At 40.0% G+C, this 16,571-nt stretch overlaps 1 protein-coding gene across 1 annotated transcript in view; it reads left to right on the plus strand.

Annotated features, from left to right (window-relative positions):
* Positions 1–16,571, plus strand: part of itpr1b (inositol 1,4,5-trisphosphate receptor, type 1b) — a 120,365-nt gene that overhangs the window by 54,859 nt on the left and 48,935 nt on the right. Inside the window, exons 43-46 of the mRNA XM_084727939.1 lie at positions 6,480–6,515; positions 7,494–7,541; positions 8,489–8,618; positions 12,181–12,365. Coding sequence (XP_084584065.1) covers positions 6,480–6,515; positions 7,494–7,541; positions 8,489–8,618; positions 12,181–12,365 — 399 coding nt within the window. The remainder of the gene's footprint in view (positions 1–6,479; positions 6,516–7,493; positions 7,542–8,488; positions 8,619–12,180; positions 12,366–16,571) is intronic.

A 16,571-nucleotide genomic window follows, 5' to 3' on the forward strand; every position in this document is an offset into this window, starting at 1 on the left:
AGAGCAGGTGTTCGTGTATATATAGCAAGGGATACTCCATCTAACAGACAGCACATCACACGTGGGTGCTGCACTGTGTGTAGCAGCGTGCATGTCATGAGTGTGCATTGCAAAAATAAGTTAGTGGTCATGACCTGTGGCCTTAAGGAAGTGGATAAACCAGGTTTCTTCTTTCTGTTTGTGATGATGAGTGGTCACAGGGTTAATGGGTGTGACTGCAGAGGAACTATATCTCACAAGTCACTGGTGACTAACAGCATGCAATTCTGTAGATGGACAAAAAGTACTAGCAATGACTAGTAGGTTTTGTCTTAGTTTTAAGAGCACTACAAAAACCAAAGGACTGAACACCCAGAACTCTTCAAAACGTAGCCCATGCCTCTGTCTCCTCTCATTTGTTCTCTTTATTCAGACCAGAGGTCAGTCTACTCACCTTTAGCTTACTCAAGTTAGCCATGGGTCTTTTGACTGTTTCTAGAAGACGAGCATAAATTCTTCCTGTCCTTGTCTCTCTTCACCAGCTGCCTGTGAGTTTTAGAATCAAATTCATGACTTTATTGATACCATTAGACAAGGTACTGTGTGGTCAGGCTCCCAGGTACAGTATGTTAAATGTGTTTGTCCCATGTGTGCCATAGCACAGCCTGAGATCCTTTTGGTTGTTTCCCCCACTTGCTCGATTACCCGGGGTTGCCTTTTCATTCTTGGCCCCTCAGCTTTCAGAGTTTTCTCAGTGTAATCAAACCAAAATTTTAAAATTAGTTTTTAAAACTCACATTTATCTGAAGTCTTTTTAATAGTTTGATGAGGTCCCCTTGCCATGTAGCTGCTGCTGTTTTGGGCCCATCACACATCACATTAAACTGAAGAACACTTGTAGTGATTGCCACAAGCATACGAATAAATCCTCTGTTTTCTAGATCTGGGTACCAAAAGGATTGAAATGCCAGAATCGTCTGATTTGGTTGACACCTTAGAGGTACTGAGTGCAAACAGCCAACCCTAGCTACTGTGCTCACATGTCAACATGACATTCCTCTCAAGTTGTGAGGAGGACATTGTGTTGCTTTACTCGCTTTGTTTGGCACAACACATAATAATGCTTACAGCCTACTTGGTAGTTTCCCGTGAACTCACTAAATTTGTCAATGCTGCAAGTACACATTTTCAGAGCAGGAGACTCTGTGCCAGTGGGAAAATAACACTGTGGAATGAAAAAGTAAATCTGTAGGCCAGTCACTTAATCAAGAGTGTGGTAAGTGCAAGGGAAGTGAATAATGATGATAGTTGGGGAAATGGGGAAATTGTTGGAAAGGGTCTTTCCAGAGTTGCCAGGAAGCAACATGCTGTCAGTTTCTCTATTATGTCTCTCTGTCTTATTTTCCCTCCATCCCTCCCTCCTTAAACACGCCTGTTTCTACTGTAGCGATGGAAATCCCCGGCGTCCACAAAAACAGGGCCGTTCTCAGAGACCAGGGCTTTGTTCCATCAGCTCCTCCCATATGCATCTTAAGAATGTAGAGATACTCCCTCCTCACCCCCGCTGCACATGCTGTTTGTCACTCATTCATGCACACACTTAACAGCATATAGTGCCCTACCAGGATGTGTGTGTGTGTGTGTGTGTGTGTGTGTGTGTGTGTGTGTGTGTGTGTGTGTGTGGATATCATTCAGATGGAAGACAGGCAGGCCAGAACCTCAACTTCCTCTCAGCAGCAGCGGCAGCAGCAGCAGCAAGATAAACTGCCATGATAGCTGTTATGTAACCTCAGTGTTTAGCCCGCTGCTGCTCTCTGACCCACCATAACACAGCCCAGCTCCCACCCAAAGGTCTTGAGGAATGAGTGCAGCTGTCAGTTTCACTACAAACCCCATCATACTTGTAGTTGTTACATGCCCAGTCTGTGGTTTGGACCGTGTGTGTGTGGGTGGGTACACTCTTAGAAATAAGAGTTTCGAAAGGGCTGAGGTTCTACCAAGAATCATTTGATTCTGAAGAACTTTTTGTTGGAAGAAAGGGTCTGTCAAAGGTTAGAATAAAAGTTCCATTAACAATCCTTTCATATAAATAACCCTTTTCAATGAAAGGGTTCCTAAAGGTTTGTTGAAAATGTAATACAAAAGGGTTTTTGGAAGAACCCCCTGGGTGGCTTCTAGATAAAAACCCCTGGGATATAAAAAAAAGTTCTTCGTAAAACCCCCTGTGTTCTAGATAAAAGCTTTGGAATATGAAAAGTTTCTCGGTTGAACCTCCTGGGTGGGTTCTTATTATCACCCTTAGACGGTGGAAAGGTTATGGTTAGACCCCCCATACAGGGTTCTGGGTGGAACCATTACACCATAGAATGGTTCTCTGTAGAACCTCTTGTAGTGGATTTTAGGTGAAACCTTTCAAAGATGGGTCTAGGTGTAACCCATCATGTTGGGTAGAACTTTCTGAAACTCACCAGAAACCAAACAGTGTTCTCCAATGGGGACAAGCTGACGAACCCTTTCTGGTTCTAGTTAGTCTTTCTCAGAGTGTGTGTGTGTGTGTGTGTGTGTGTGTGTGTGTGTGTGTGTGTGTGTGTGTGTGTGTGTGTGTGTGTGTATCCAGGGGGAGTGATGAGGGAGCAGGATAAAGCGGCGTGACGGTTCAGCCATTAGCAGAGGTTATCTCACTCTTCCAGAAATAGAAACATGATAAAATGTGAGCCAGAGGAAAACAAGACATGACTGGTCGCCCACCCTCATTGTCAGACCCGATCATATCGTTCACTGCGTGTGTTTGTGTTTCCTTCACATGTGTGCATGGACACTTTCGTTTGTGAGGCTGTGTGAGGTTGGAGGGGTCAGATGGAGATGATGTCTCTGTCTTATTCTGGTGATGTAATATGGTTAGCTGAGGCGCGCGCTGAGCGTAACACATACATGTAGTTCAGATTATATAAGGCACTATTTCTATTCTGGTGTGGTGGTCTGTGGTGATGCAGGGTTCGTTCAGGTTACTTTGATATGTAGTCAGTTATTGATTACAAAGTGCATGGCAATTTTTGTAATTAATTAGTTACGTAATCTATTGGATTGCAAAAAATATAATCTAATCTGAATAATTTTGGATTACTTTTGTATGTAATAATAAATTTGAATTCACAGCTACTTAAACATCTCAGTTTAAGGTAATTTTCAATATGGATTAATTGGAAATCGATTAGCTTGGTCCACAAAATGTCAGAAAATGGAGAAAATGTTCATCAGTGTTTCTCAAAGCCCAAGTTGATGTTCTCAAATGTCTTGTTTTGTCCACAACCCAAGGATATTCAGTTTAGTGTCACAGAGGATTAAAGACACCAGAAAATATTCACATTTGAGAAATCAGAGAATTTGGATATTTTTCTTGAAAAATTACTCAAGATGATTAATCAGTTATCAAAATAGTTGGCGATTGCTTTAATAGGTGACAACTAATTGATTAATTGACTGATCATAACTATATTTTTTTATTTTTAAAGATGTAATCAAAAATGTAATCAAGTAATCCTTGACAGTGTAACATAATCCAATCATACCTTTTTAAATGTAATGTGGTCTGATAGTTTTCTTTTTTAACCTGATTCCATGTATTCTGTTACTTCAGCCCTGTGTGAGTGTTTGTGTGAATGTGCTTCTCAAGCTCTCTATCAGTCCCTCACAGTCTCTTCATTATCCTGACTGACAGACAGACAGATTTCTAGATTACCATTTCCTCATTTTTGCTCGTGCATTTCTCTGACCACATCCCCACCAACACTTTCAAAAATATTGTTGTTTGGTCCATCTCACTTTCAGTTTCTTTGTCATGCTGTTTTTCTTCTCTCCTGTCTTTGTCTGCCACTCCCATCACAAATTCTGCCAAACTGCCTCAGATAAACTCTGCTTGTCCTGGTTTATCCCCCTGCCTGCTACTGTGGGTGAAGTCAGGATACTCTGGGGCTGTTGTGTGTTTTTTTTCTTGGTCAACAGGGGGAGCTGCAGACGTTTCCTCAGCAACACGCAGTGCTGTCCCAGTTTCCCTTAACTTAATGCTGCACGATTCTTGGGCTCCCGCCAGCTCTCGGGAAGCAGTTACATAAGAGCCAGCAATTTTCTTTCTCTTTTTTTTTCTCTATTTTCCTGGAATTTTAAACTCTCCACTGATGTGTGACCTTCAGTGGTAATTGGCAATAAAAGTGCAGCAGCAGAGATGTCCTCCACGAGACAGTAGCAGTGGTGCACCTCCATCTAGGCAGCACACGGGAGACAAAGGGCACAGTGGGAAAGTTAGGGATTTACTTTGGGTGGTGAGTGTGCCCTTCAGCCAACATAACACCTGTTAATTATTTGAGGTCTGCCTCTGTTACAAGCCAATTTTATTATTACAAAACCATCCTTCTGGCCTTTTCCCTGGAGACTTGTTTTCTGTAATTATGAACAGCCAATTTCCTTTACGACTTCCCAGTGAGGCGAGGTAAAGCTCACAGTCTCTGGCTGTTTTTGGATGTGGGTAAAAGCTCTTCGTTGTGTTGTTGTAAACAGAGGGTCGTGTGAGAACACTGCAACATCCCCAGAGGAATGTACCAATTTTTGTGGGCCAACCTCATCTGCCTCCATCTCTCCAAAATATATTATCCTATCGTGTTTGTTTGTTTCTCTGGCTAAGGACTAGTCTAAGGACTGTCTCTGGGGAGCATAACAAGTTAATTTGATGCCTGCAGTTACCGTTCGACTGATGCATCTTTTCATATGACAATAAAAAAGTTAAAGTTAATATTAGAATTGAATTATACACTGTTAGTGTTGGATGCTGCATATAACTTCAAAAGCATGTCTAATGCATCACCATTTTTCTGTGGAAATCAATGTGTTGACGTAAAAGGGGGCTTGCTATAGGGAAATTCCTGTCCAGTTGCACAATTAATCAGCGTAAACCACCATGACTGCGTTACAGAAGTAGACAAATGGCCATGCATGGTTATGTTTGTGATTTAGTTTCTCACATCCTCTGTGGGTTTTGTGTTTGTGCACGATTGTAGGTATTTTCATGTTAGCAGTTAAATGGGTTCTTTCTTTCTTGAACAACTGGAATTTGAATGCCTCTATGCTTTGTGGGTTACTATCAAGTTTGATTTTATTCTGTTGTATGACATTTAAATTGAACTTAATGATTTGAGGGACTTAGTATTATTGTGTCAGGGAACCTTTAAGTCATATTTATTTATGCTTCAGTATTTGGTTGATTGTTGTGATTTTTTTTAAAATTATTATTGAATTAGTTTGATTTTATTTTGCACAGACTATATAACTTGGCAGAACCCACAAAGTTAAATATTCAGGCTATTATTTATTTATCGTGTATATTTTTCACTTTGTTGATTCCAGTATTTCAGTTAATGCACTGAAAATGTCTTTTTTTTATAATCCATTTCAGCTCTGTCCATACAAGTCAACATTTCTGTTCACAGAGCAGTTGTGCTTTGTAATCAGATTTTTATTTATTTATTTGCTTTGCTACTTTTTAACATTTCTTTTCACAGTCAGTTAAAAGTAAAAAGGGTGCAGGTATTTATAATGCATATGAAAGGGTTGGATAAAAAGTTATTATTTATCCTCCTCCTTTTTGAAGTCGAAGAGTGCAAGTCATTTTCTCCATGTTGTATCTTTTTAATTTTGTTAAGACAGCTTTCCTACAACATTTATTCTGTATGTCAGTACTTACTCACAATTCTCACCTTTAAAGCAACCAATATTCTTATATAGATTAATCTATCATACCCATTGCTACTCAGATGAGTGTTCATAGTACTGATACAGACAATGAAATCCTTTCACCAACTTTTGTTTTAAAAAACCTTTTGTGATGTCAAAGATATCATCAAAGCTTAAAAACCCCATGTTGCTGCTGCACCTGCATCTGGGAGACTGTTGCTAACTTTGGTTGATGCTGGACAAACAGTTATCACAATTATTAAAATGTGAAATGGTAATACTCATCCAGGGGAATTTTATTGTGGTTTATCTTGAAACTGTTTCATCCTTAGTCTATGGTGAGGTGAGGGCACGGTAGTTTTTGATTTAATTTTTTTGTGCAAACAGTTTCTGCTTTCTTGCTTCAGAAGGATAGCGCTGCTTTCATCCGTGCTGTCCCGTAAGGCTATTTCCATGAAAACACATTGAAATTAAATAATTTTCTACATACGTACTGTAAACAATCCATTATCACCAAGATATACAAGAGCAATATGTTTTTGTCTGCCTTCTCTCTGCCCCTGGTTCTTTATGTTATGCACATTTATGATGTGCATTTGTGCATGTGACTGGCAATCTTAGTGAGCAGTATAAAGCCATATATAGATAGCTGCTTCAGCAGCCTTTAGGAATGAGGAGTTTGTTCGTTAGAGTTTTTAGGGAGGGTGCTACTCAGCAGCATAACTAATTCAACATCTTCTAACTTTGACTAACATCATCCTTTTATTTCCAATCAGCTGGCACCTCCACCTGAGCCTGAAGTCCCCGCCGAGGTGTGTTTAAGACCCATATTGCCCCGCTGCACGCTAAAATGGGTCACTGCTGATCAAAGATCATCTGTCATATTTATATACTAACTCCATCTCCATAACATTTATGTTCTGTCGTAAACACTCTTTATCTGAGTAGATAAGAGTCATGACCCATCCCTGTGTTTTATTTGAGGTGCCACTCGTGCAGATTGCTCACTCTGTGGAATCTGTGCTACATATCAGCTGTCGCTTATGCTCCGCCTCCCACTTGTCCACTCATCCATTCTTCTCTCCTTTCTGCCTTTCCTTCATCTTTCCTTGGTTTTTGAGCAAAGTCCAATTCCCTGACCTCCTTTCAGTGGGGTGGGGGGGTTGAAGTCATGGGTGAGGTGTTTTTCCATGCCAGATTGGTGCTTACAGTGTGTGTCAGTAGCTCACTGCTCCATTATGTAACCTGGACAGAGCTTTTTTTTTCCCCCCCCCCTTATTTTTTCCCCTCATTCCCATGGCTCGTGTTTCTCCCCCTTCGGCAGCTTGTCATCCTCTTATGTAAATAATTTTTGGCTCTTTTAACACTGTGACTGTAAAGTAATGAGGGAGTCACTACATGACAGACTACAATGTTCCCAATTTCCTACACTGGACTGCCAAGAGTGTCTGAGTCAGGTTCAAGAAAAAAATGTTGATATATTAGTTTGCAGTAAGCTATGAAATGCTTTCTGAATAATTAACTCTATGTAGACGTAAGCTGTTTTAGTCCTTCCTTGCATGAAGCCTTGCATGATTTTGACTCGATCTCACACCTTCCCTGACACAACCACTTCCCTCTTAACTGCATGATCTAATTTTCACCCAATTTCCTGCATGCTAGTAAAGTAACTAATTTGCACTGTATTAACACCCTATTATGTTTTCTAATTTCCTTCCCGGCCTTTGGTTTCTTTTTTCTTTTTTTTTGTCTTATTCTTTTGCTTTCTGCTAACTCACCTCACCTTTAAGGAGCTTGATCCCAACCAGCCACAGAAGCAACTGGAGGATCAGACGAGGGTAGGTACTGAACTGAGTTTGGTTTACTGTGGTCTGGTCCAGCCCGCCATCTTATCGATGGTTGACAACTGACTGACTGTCGCACTGCTTCCACAGCATGGTACTCACTCACTCTCCCGTCAATAACACGACACTTCACACGTGAGGAACACTGAATTTAGGTGTTCGTCTCTTCTTTGATGGCTGCTGACATGTTTGGCCCAGCGGGATCATGCTGCACTGATTTACAGCAAACCAATATGAGGAACACTGAATGTCTGTATATGTTGAGATGGGAGAGGGCACAGTGTCGCCTTTGAAGATCACTGACTGAGGTCAGAGGGCAAAGGCCAAGGAAGAAGAAGTGTTGTTTTGTTGCTCTTCCAAAGGGGATGTTTCATTAGGACTAGCCTTCAAGGCTATGGCACTGTAACCTTTACTTTAAATTAGTTTTTTTTTTTAATTTTATTTTTATTTATGCCACAATTCCCAACAATAATAATTTTTTTCCTTTATATGTATTTAATTGCCAATTTGAAGGCTTGATATTTAATTACCTGAAGCAGCTCTAAAAGAACATAAATAGGATGTCTTTGCCAGTTGTGTTCATGGACCTATTGACATTGTATTTTAATATATTTTAATGTGCCAGGCTGCTATGACCTTTTCATTTGCCTCTGGGGATTACCTATCTATTTTAAGAGGAGACGGAATATGATCAGGAATTTAAAAATTCAAACTGAGTTTTTTGAAAGAGGTTTTTTTTTTCCATGTGTCCATGTAACCTTGTAGCTTTTTGGTGTTTTTTGTTGTGTGACTCAAAACTGGTAGTATGATTATGTCTATTCTTACATTACTTTTCTTATCTTGTGCTGCTACATTATCACAGTAACACTGACTTTGGGTTCCAGCTCAATTTCTGTGACATTTTGGTAATTAAATCTCTGAACATCCACTTTCACCGACAGGGCGAAGCTCTGCGGCAGATCTTGGTCAATCGATACTATGGAAACGTCAAACCTGGCCAGAGGAGAGACAGCCTCACAACGTTCAGCAATGGCCCACTCACTTCTGGAGCACCGGGAAAATCACCTACAGGTATGTATAACAATACAGTATGTTCTGGGTGTATATGCTTTTGCTCACCGAGATAAGATTTTGAAATGATTTACTTTGTGAAACTGGGCCACTGCTGCAACAAGGTCAACACACAACACAAAAATTCCAACGCAAATAGTTTATAGCTGCCAACTGCAATATGACAGTCTGGAACAGATGAGAGTAGAAGAAAAAGATGGAACTTTTCAACTTCAGTCATGCCATTCAAACTGTATAGGAACTTTAAAAAGAGAGAAATATAAAACAGTCACAAAAGATGTTCTATCCCTTAGACTGAGTTGCTGTCACATGTACCAACAAAGATTAATTAAATCTAAAATTATTTCTAATCAGATTTTAACAAAACTAAGTATAAAATGAGTAAATCCAGATTTGAAATTCTCTGTTGCACAATTCAAACTAATCTCATTTTAGTAAATCCAAGTTTAGTAATGGAAACCAAAATTAAACGAGTTGAATCAATATGGAGATGCACGCTCACCCAATTTAAAATAAATAAATGAATAACTAAATGGTACTGTCAGGTCCTAGCTTAGAGAGGGTGAAAATTGCTAACTATCGGCTGCTCTGTATTTCTTAACAAACTGTTGCATTGTTTGCTAAAAAAATTGTTCGCATTGTTTTTTGTTTTTTTTAAGTTGTAGTTCAAATGTTTTTTTTTTATTATTATATTATTTGCTAGGTTTCTAAAATGGTAACAACACATTGTTGTTTACTAGTTACCTGAAAAGTTAGTTAACCTAAAATGGCTCAACAGAAAAGCTCCAATTTCTCCTTTTTTGAGAAAAGCTTGTTAGCTGAATATCCAACTGGATTAAAAAAAAAGAAGACACATATTTTGAAACTCAATTGGGTTGAGTTTGTCCTTCAACTTTCTTTGACGAACTTGATTATTTTTCTCAATCCATCTCAAAAAGGCAGCTATTTTAAAAGTCACATCTTCAAGTGTTTAAAAGTTCACAGCTTACATTTAAGTTTAAAGGTTTGGTGCAACAGAATTACATTTAATCCAGTGTTATATTAAAAACTAAACCAAGTTTTAAAGAGAGGTTTAAAGCATTAGCTTTTTTGCTTTGTGCAACATAATTTCAAGTTAATACATGATATAATGGAATTTAAAAATAAATCCTTGTTGGTGCAACCCAGCCTTGATGTCTAAATAACTCCTTTAAATGTTGCTAATGTAGAATCTGCTTAAAGAAAGATAGCACAAAAACATTTACAGATAAATTGTTTCATTTAACCTAAATGCTCATTTGTAGTTTGAGAGTTTACTAGTTATTTAAACTGGTACTGAGTAAACGCTGGATCAAGAGTTAAAATTTTAGAGTCATTTCAGATCGTTCTTTGAATTTAAGGAAAGTGTTTACAGATTATGTGGAAGTTCCTTTCATGTGGGAAATGTTTCTCTACTGGCTTCACAGATTACAAAGAACAGTCTAAGTGACAAATGTCACTGGCAATTTCCACTTTACCTAAACAGTCAACACAAGATAACTTTTGCGTGGGTCGACATTGCCCACTTCTACCGCATTGTTTACAGCAGGAAACAGTTTGTGCATTTGGTTCGCAATAAAACGTTTACAGGACACACAACAGTTGTTATTACAACAGCGGCCTTTCCGTCCACCTGTCTCTCAATCTTTGCTCAGTGGAGACTGACATTCACAAATCTAATAGATTGTTCGTAACTGACATTTATTCATTCCAGCACGTCGCTCCATGTCTCTCATCACAGCTATGACTCATCGTTCATCTCTAATGCTTTGGAGCGGAGAAAAAATGAGATCTTATTCACAGCCATGGCCTTGTACTCCTCTAAGCCCTTGGACCTCGGCTCTGCTACTGAGCATACTGCGGGCCGTGTTGTTGCCAGGCGACCGGAGAGCCAAGCTCCGTCTAGAATGGGATGTGTTGTTGATTCAGTGGCTCACCCAGCCAGAGATGGCTCTGATGGGTGCTGTTATCTCACCACTGCTGCTCTGGCTGGCTGTGGTGGCCGGCAGCAGCAGCAGCAGCAGTTGGAGTTAAAGTACCTCTACGAATTACAGACACATCTGATGTTATTTGTGCGCTATAGCTGAATAGATAAAAAAGACACCTGTGGCTCATTTCTTGCAGCATAAGCTCATTTTATCAAATGGCATCCTATATGAGCCTGATTTCAGCATGCTCTGGATTCTTTATTAAAGCTACCATATGAGGTTTCTTTATGTGATAGTAGCAGGAGTGCAGTGTATAGCCCCTTTTACACAAGACAAAAAAACACACCAACACCCACTAACTTCTGGCTTTTGTCTTCAGTGGGAAAGGGCACTATCTGATTCTGATTCTATCAGCATCAGTAGAGTGGGTCAAATGACTCTGCAATAGTCATTGGTATTTATTGGCTCCAGCTCTGATTGGCAGTGGTGGAAACATGACACTCAGACATGACACGCTAATTTTCCTTTTTGACCAAGATAATGAAGCTTAGTCTGTTCCACTGACAACTATTGTGACTCTTTGCTCCTTTTTCCATACCTGTGCTGCTTGGCTTGGCTCACTTTGACTTGGTGCATCAACCCAGCACAGAAAAGTTTGCACACACAGGAAGATGTGTATTTATAACAGGCTTGTCTTTAGTATGTAGAGAAGGTGGCAACTTGTGCTGCTGTCTACTTGTGTTGGCTGATATGTTAATATGTACCAAGTGATCACTATCAGCCCATCAATCAGTGATTGCAGATATCTTCACACCCTCCCTACCCATACCTCCTCCCAAGCTTCAGTTAAGAGGTGTTGGTGGCATCAAGTTCGCTGTGTTACGTTCGCTATGCTGTTCACTACATCAAATAAATAAACTCACAAAGTGTCAAGAAAGGAAATATTCTTCCTTCTGAATTAAAGTTTCTACACTTTACAAAATTAAGATGAAAGTTAGAAATGTTCCAATACTAGCCTGATTATCCTGAATGAATGTATCAGTCTCTGATGTCACTTTCAGTCAGCAACAATGCTGCTATGGTGGTTACTGGGAGCAGCTCACTTAATGTTTTGCACACTGATCAAAGAAATATGTTTATTTAAGAGTTGTTATAATAAGTTGTACAGCTGCATCTATCTCATCCACGCATGTCAAGATTTTTCTGTCTCTATTAGCAGGCTACCTATGTCGGAAAAAGACGCCCCCATTCTTAATTCTGTCCAAAAAGGAAAAAACAACAACAACAACTAATTGATTGGTTGAGGTACACTCATGCTACCAGTGATCAGTGAGTGAGATCAGTGATTATATGTACTTATTATATTTGTAGGCTATAAAGAACAACAGCATTACCTTAATTTGTTCATATTGTCCGAACACAAAATAAATGCATATGAATGCAGTGATGTCTGTTCTGAATAGAGGCATCCATCAAACTCTTAAATTGCGTTAGTATGCATTTAATGTTCAAATATGATAATAGATTGTGCCCCATGATCTATTATGTAACCTATCTGGAATCTGAATACATCAGTATTAATGTAAATGATAATCATTTAATTTCTGTGACTGTAGTTGTCAGCTCTGGGGTCGGAGGTCGAGGAGAGCTGAGCTTGGCAGAGGTCCAATGCCACCTGGACAAAGAAGGAGCTTCTGATCTGGTCATCGACCTCATCATGAATGCCACCAGCGACCGCATCTTTCAGGAGAGCATACTGTTGGCCATTGCACTGCTGGAGGGTGGAAACACGGTCATTCAGGTAAGTGAGGGTTACTGAGTTCAAGAGGACACAGCACAAACAGGGAAGAGGAGGGTGGGTGTGAAGTGTTAATGAGGTCCAACACTCACACGTCTAGCCGGCAATTAAATGGGACCACTAAAAGCATTCCCATCAGAGAGGCATGAGCAGAATCTCAACAAGGAGATGTTATCTCACGGGTTCAAAGCTGTGGTGTGAAGAATTTACGTTATTACCCTGGAGCTCCGTTCTGTCAATAGTTAAAAAAAAGTGACTGAGGATGACTTCAAGTGGGAAAGGAAGATAATCAATGATCAGTTGTCAGTGTAGCTACCTGTGCACATTTCAAATCTAGCCTTAACAGTTGGGTGCAGAAAGCATCCTGACACGTTTGAACTTATTGACATTCTGAGTGAAAAAAGGGAAAGTGAAGGAGAGCAGAAAGGGAAGTCAGAAAGGAAGAGGAACAGTAGTCTGCTGGGATAGGTCAAAGCTGTGCAGCCAAACACGTCATCACCTCCCCACAGCCAGCCAGGGGTTGCTAAGGCAACACTAACTCTTGGCGAACCTCACAGCAAGCCGGTTGAGAGGGTGTTTGCAACTGCATTATTTCAGCTTTGCAGGATGCTGTGTGTGTGTCTGTGTGTGTATTTGTGTGTCTGCACACATGAACCAGAATATGTGTAAGCATGTATTTGTGACCAAGTGTGTGAGTATGTGCTGCGTGTGAGCCATCTATCAGTGTGTTCTGGTTTTGTGGTTTGTGTATTTGTGCTCTTGTGTGTTCTCTTGCATAAACAGGCCTGTTGCATAATAGTCTTCTATTTGCATTGTGTTGTTTACTAAGGCTGGGAATCTTGTGATCGATTCTGATTATTCATGTGTAATTACCGTTGTTATTATCACTAGAAGGTGTAAGCCTGTAGGGGATCATGCGATTGCTTGTGTGTGTGTGTTTGAGTGACCAATGGAGCTTGTCCACAGCTAAGCTCTAATATGACTGGACAGAGCCAACTAATTTTTTTGTGCACATTTATGAGTGTATGCTGTGTGATTGAGAATTTTTGAATTTTTTTCTAGTCTCGCATAGCCAGAGCTCTCTCCACAGCACTCAACGCTGCAGAACAGTCTGGCTCCATACAGACACATTCTGCTGTAGGGGAAAAAAAACATCCTGTCTTGTTTGCATTTCCTTAAACCGATCACAGACATATTGGCCGGCACTAAGCCCAGGATAAGCAAAATAGTGTGGGAACTTGTTTTGGTGTAACATTTGCACATCGGGAGATGAGCTCTGACATTAAAATGACTACATGACTGCAAAAGAAAAGGTAACAGATCTTAGTTTTTTACGTTTGCATCATTTGCATCTCAGGCGCTAATTTGCCATTGTAAGCATGTCATTTGCAGCGAGGAAGTTGTTTTCTTGATTCCCGGGGACAAGATCACTGTGACCTGATTTTTGTTCTGTTCTCGTGAACATGATATTTCAAAAGATTCAGGGAGAATTTCTTCACACTTTGCTTAGATTTTGGTGGCCCAAGGCCAAAAGTCACTATAACCCCACGAAAAACATATTTTGGGCAGTAATTCAAGAATTTATATGCTAATCATGACAAAATTTCACACAAATGTCTAATAGCATACTAGCAATGGTGGATGGTAACTAAGTTACACATAATTGAATTACAAAATATATGCAAATTTAATCTAACAGTGACTGAAAAAATGTGTAATTTATTTGCAGTTAGTAATCAAAATGTAGGTGATTACAAAGGGTTTACATCCAGATATTCTTTTTGAGTCGGCAATCTGCACTTGTTAACGTTATGTCTCCAGTAGTGGATAACAGCTGCAGCTGCTGCTAGCACTGCTAACGTTAGCCACACTGTGTGTCAGGCTGGCAGCTAACGTTAGCTCTGGGTCCTTTACCCGCAGACACTGTCATCTTCTTTGGTCTAAAAAAGGTGAAGCACTTAGTGAGTTGTCATGTTTTGTGCATTAATGTGCGTGGTTTGTATTGCACAGAGCAAAGTAGCGCACATTTCAGCAGCATTTAAAGTACAATTTGGCGATTGTAGACTGTGTTTATTACACTGTTATAAATTAATAAATTCTGCAAAATTTCAACTGCTTTCTGAGTGTTTTCTTAGTGTTAGACTAGTCGACTAGTCCAAATTAAATTTTGCGTTTAATTGACAGGGAAATTAGTCGCCAGGAACATCCCTAGTTGTTAAAGCCAGAAGAACTCTAGCATGTGTGTGCTGTACATTATGTGGGTGCTGCACTGTGCTCTTACAGTTATGTTTTTGTTTTTTTTCTTACCATCTGCTCACCGTCCAGTTAAAGTTAAGATTTGGGGTGATCAATTAGCAGAATATGGCAGAAATGGAATATAATGGAATATTCTGCAAAATGAAGTCTTATACTTTTGTTACTTAAAGTAAAGTTTAATGCAGAGATGTTTTTTTCTTTTACTTTAAGGTCCAGTGTTTAAGATTTAGGGGAGATCTATTGACAAAATATAACAGAAATGGAATATAATATTCGTAAGTGTTTTTTTTTTTGTCAGTATATAATCAGCTGGAAAAAAAAGACTCACTGTGTTTTTGTTGCCTTAGAATGAGCCATTTATGTCTGCAGAGGGAAACAGCCTTTTATGTTTTTCATGTGTTTTGTGGCCACCATAGGTTCTAGAGGAAGGTGACATGAGATGTTTGCAGTCTGCAAGCTCACCACTAGATCCCACTAAATCTTACACACTTGTCCTTTAACTTAACTTTATCAACAAGATACAAAAAATATATATATTTTTGGCATTTGTGGATTGATTGTAGAATCACAGAGGATAAGAATTCTTCTGTGAATCGATCCCCCTCCCTCCCCTAGTGGTTACCTGATAAGGCCTGACTTCCCAGAATGTACACAAAGGCACTCACATGACTGCGGTTATATAAGCTGCTGCCTGCATCTCTGCCTGGGTGAATGACGCCCAGCGCCCTGGGCCTCCTAACATTCCAACTGAAGTCTTAACTGGGTCAAGCTTTGCTGGTGGAAAGAGGGCAGTAAAAAGGCACAACCCCTTGTAGGCCTCAGGAGAGATCCAGTAGATTTCAACAGCTGTCAGGTGCTACCTGAGCAAAAGCCACTCCCTACAGGACAGATCAGCTCATCTGACTCACTGACTTGTCTATCATGTCTTGTTCTGACTGACCTGTTTTAAGGTCAAGGCACAATGAAGAACCTCGACGTCCCCTGCTGAAATTAGCCTGTGGCATACATGTTGACCTGCGCATGGAACTTTTTTTGTTTGTTTTGACTAAAGTAAATATATGCAAAAATCTTAATACTGTTGGAGTCACAGGTTTGAATGTAAATATTTTACACATTAGAATACCAGAGAGTACTTAGAATGCAAATTAGAACCAGTTATTGTGCTATCCAGGGAAATAAAATCAAGTTATTTGCATAAATGACAGAGAATCTACAGTAAATGTCTCTATTTCTACCTCTGCCTCCTACTATAACAAGTTTTCCTACTTTACATTTGCTGATAGAAAAGAACCTCAGAGTGAACTTTATATGCAAAGGAGTTTATTGGTTTAAAGGAGAAGACACAACTATGAAGAAACTTCTTGTTTCAGAATTTTAAGTTAGGTGTTTTTCTCCTTTTTCAGCATGGTACAGGGACAAGTGAGCTTTGTTGGAGGATCATGCATGGTTCAGAGTGAATTTACAACATATCAGCAGATGCACCACATTTCCCTATCTTACATAACGATGGGTTTCCTGCCCCCTTTTCAGGACAGAGGGGCTCTTGTTGTCGAAATGAAAAGCAGGACAAAAACATGCCCACAGATTTCTCCAAGCAGTCTGTTTGTTTGTTTTCAAGGTAATCCAGGGTCGTAGCCTAGCCAACTAAATTTCTGGGGAAAAGCAAGTATAGGAGGAGAAAGAGTGAGATTGGGAGCTGTTAGCTGGCTTTAGAATAAATTCAGCTAGGGCCCAGACCTCAGTGATATGGCAGTCCTGAGGGACAGGGTTAAGTGTGTTAGTGAATACAAAAAGAAATGGGTCAGGACACAATCCTACCAGCCTTTTCCAGGCTTGCCCCCTGCTTAACACACTGAACAAGCCACCACTGCCCCCCTCCCCATAGATGTTTATCTGCTGGCCAGAAAAATTGGAGCCTTCGCCATAAAGTCACAAGGGGGAGCATCAGGCGAA

This window comes from Lutjanus erythropterus, chromosome 2 (assembly GCF_056507025.1).
Source record: "Lutjanus erythropterus isolate fLutEry1 chromosome 2, fLutEry1.hap2, whole genome shotgun sequence".
Taxonomy (NCBI): Eukaryota; Metazoa; Chordata; class Actinopteri; order Lutjaniformes; family Lutjanidae; genus Lutjanus; species Lutjanus erythropterus.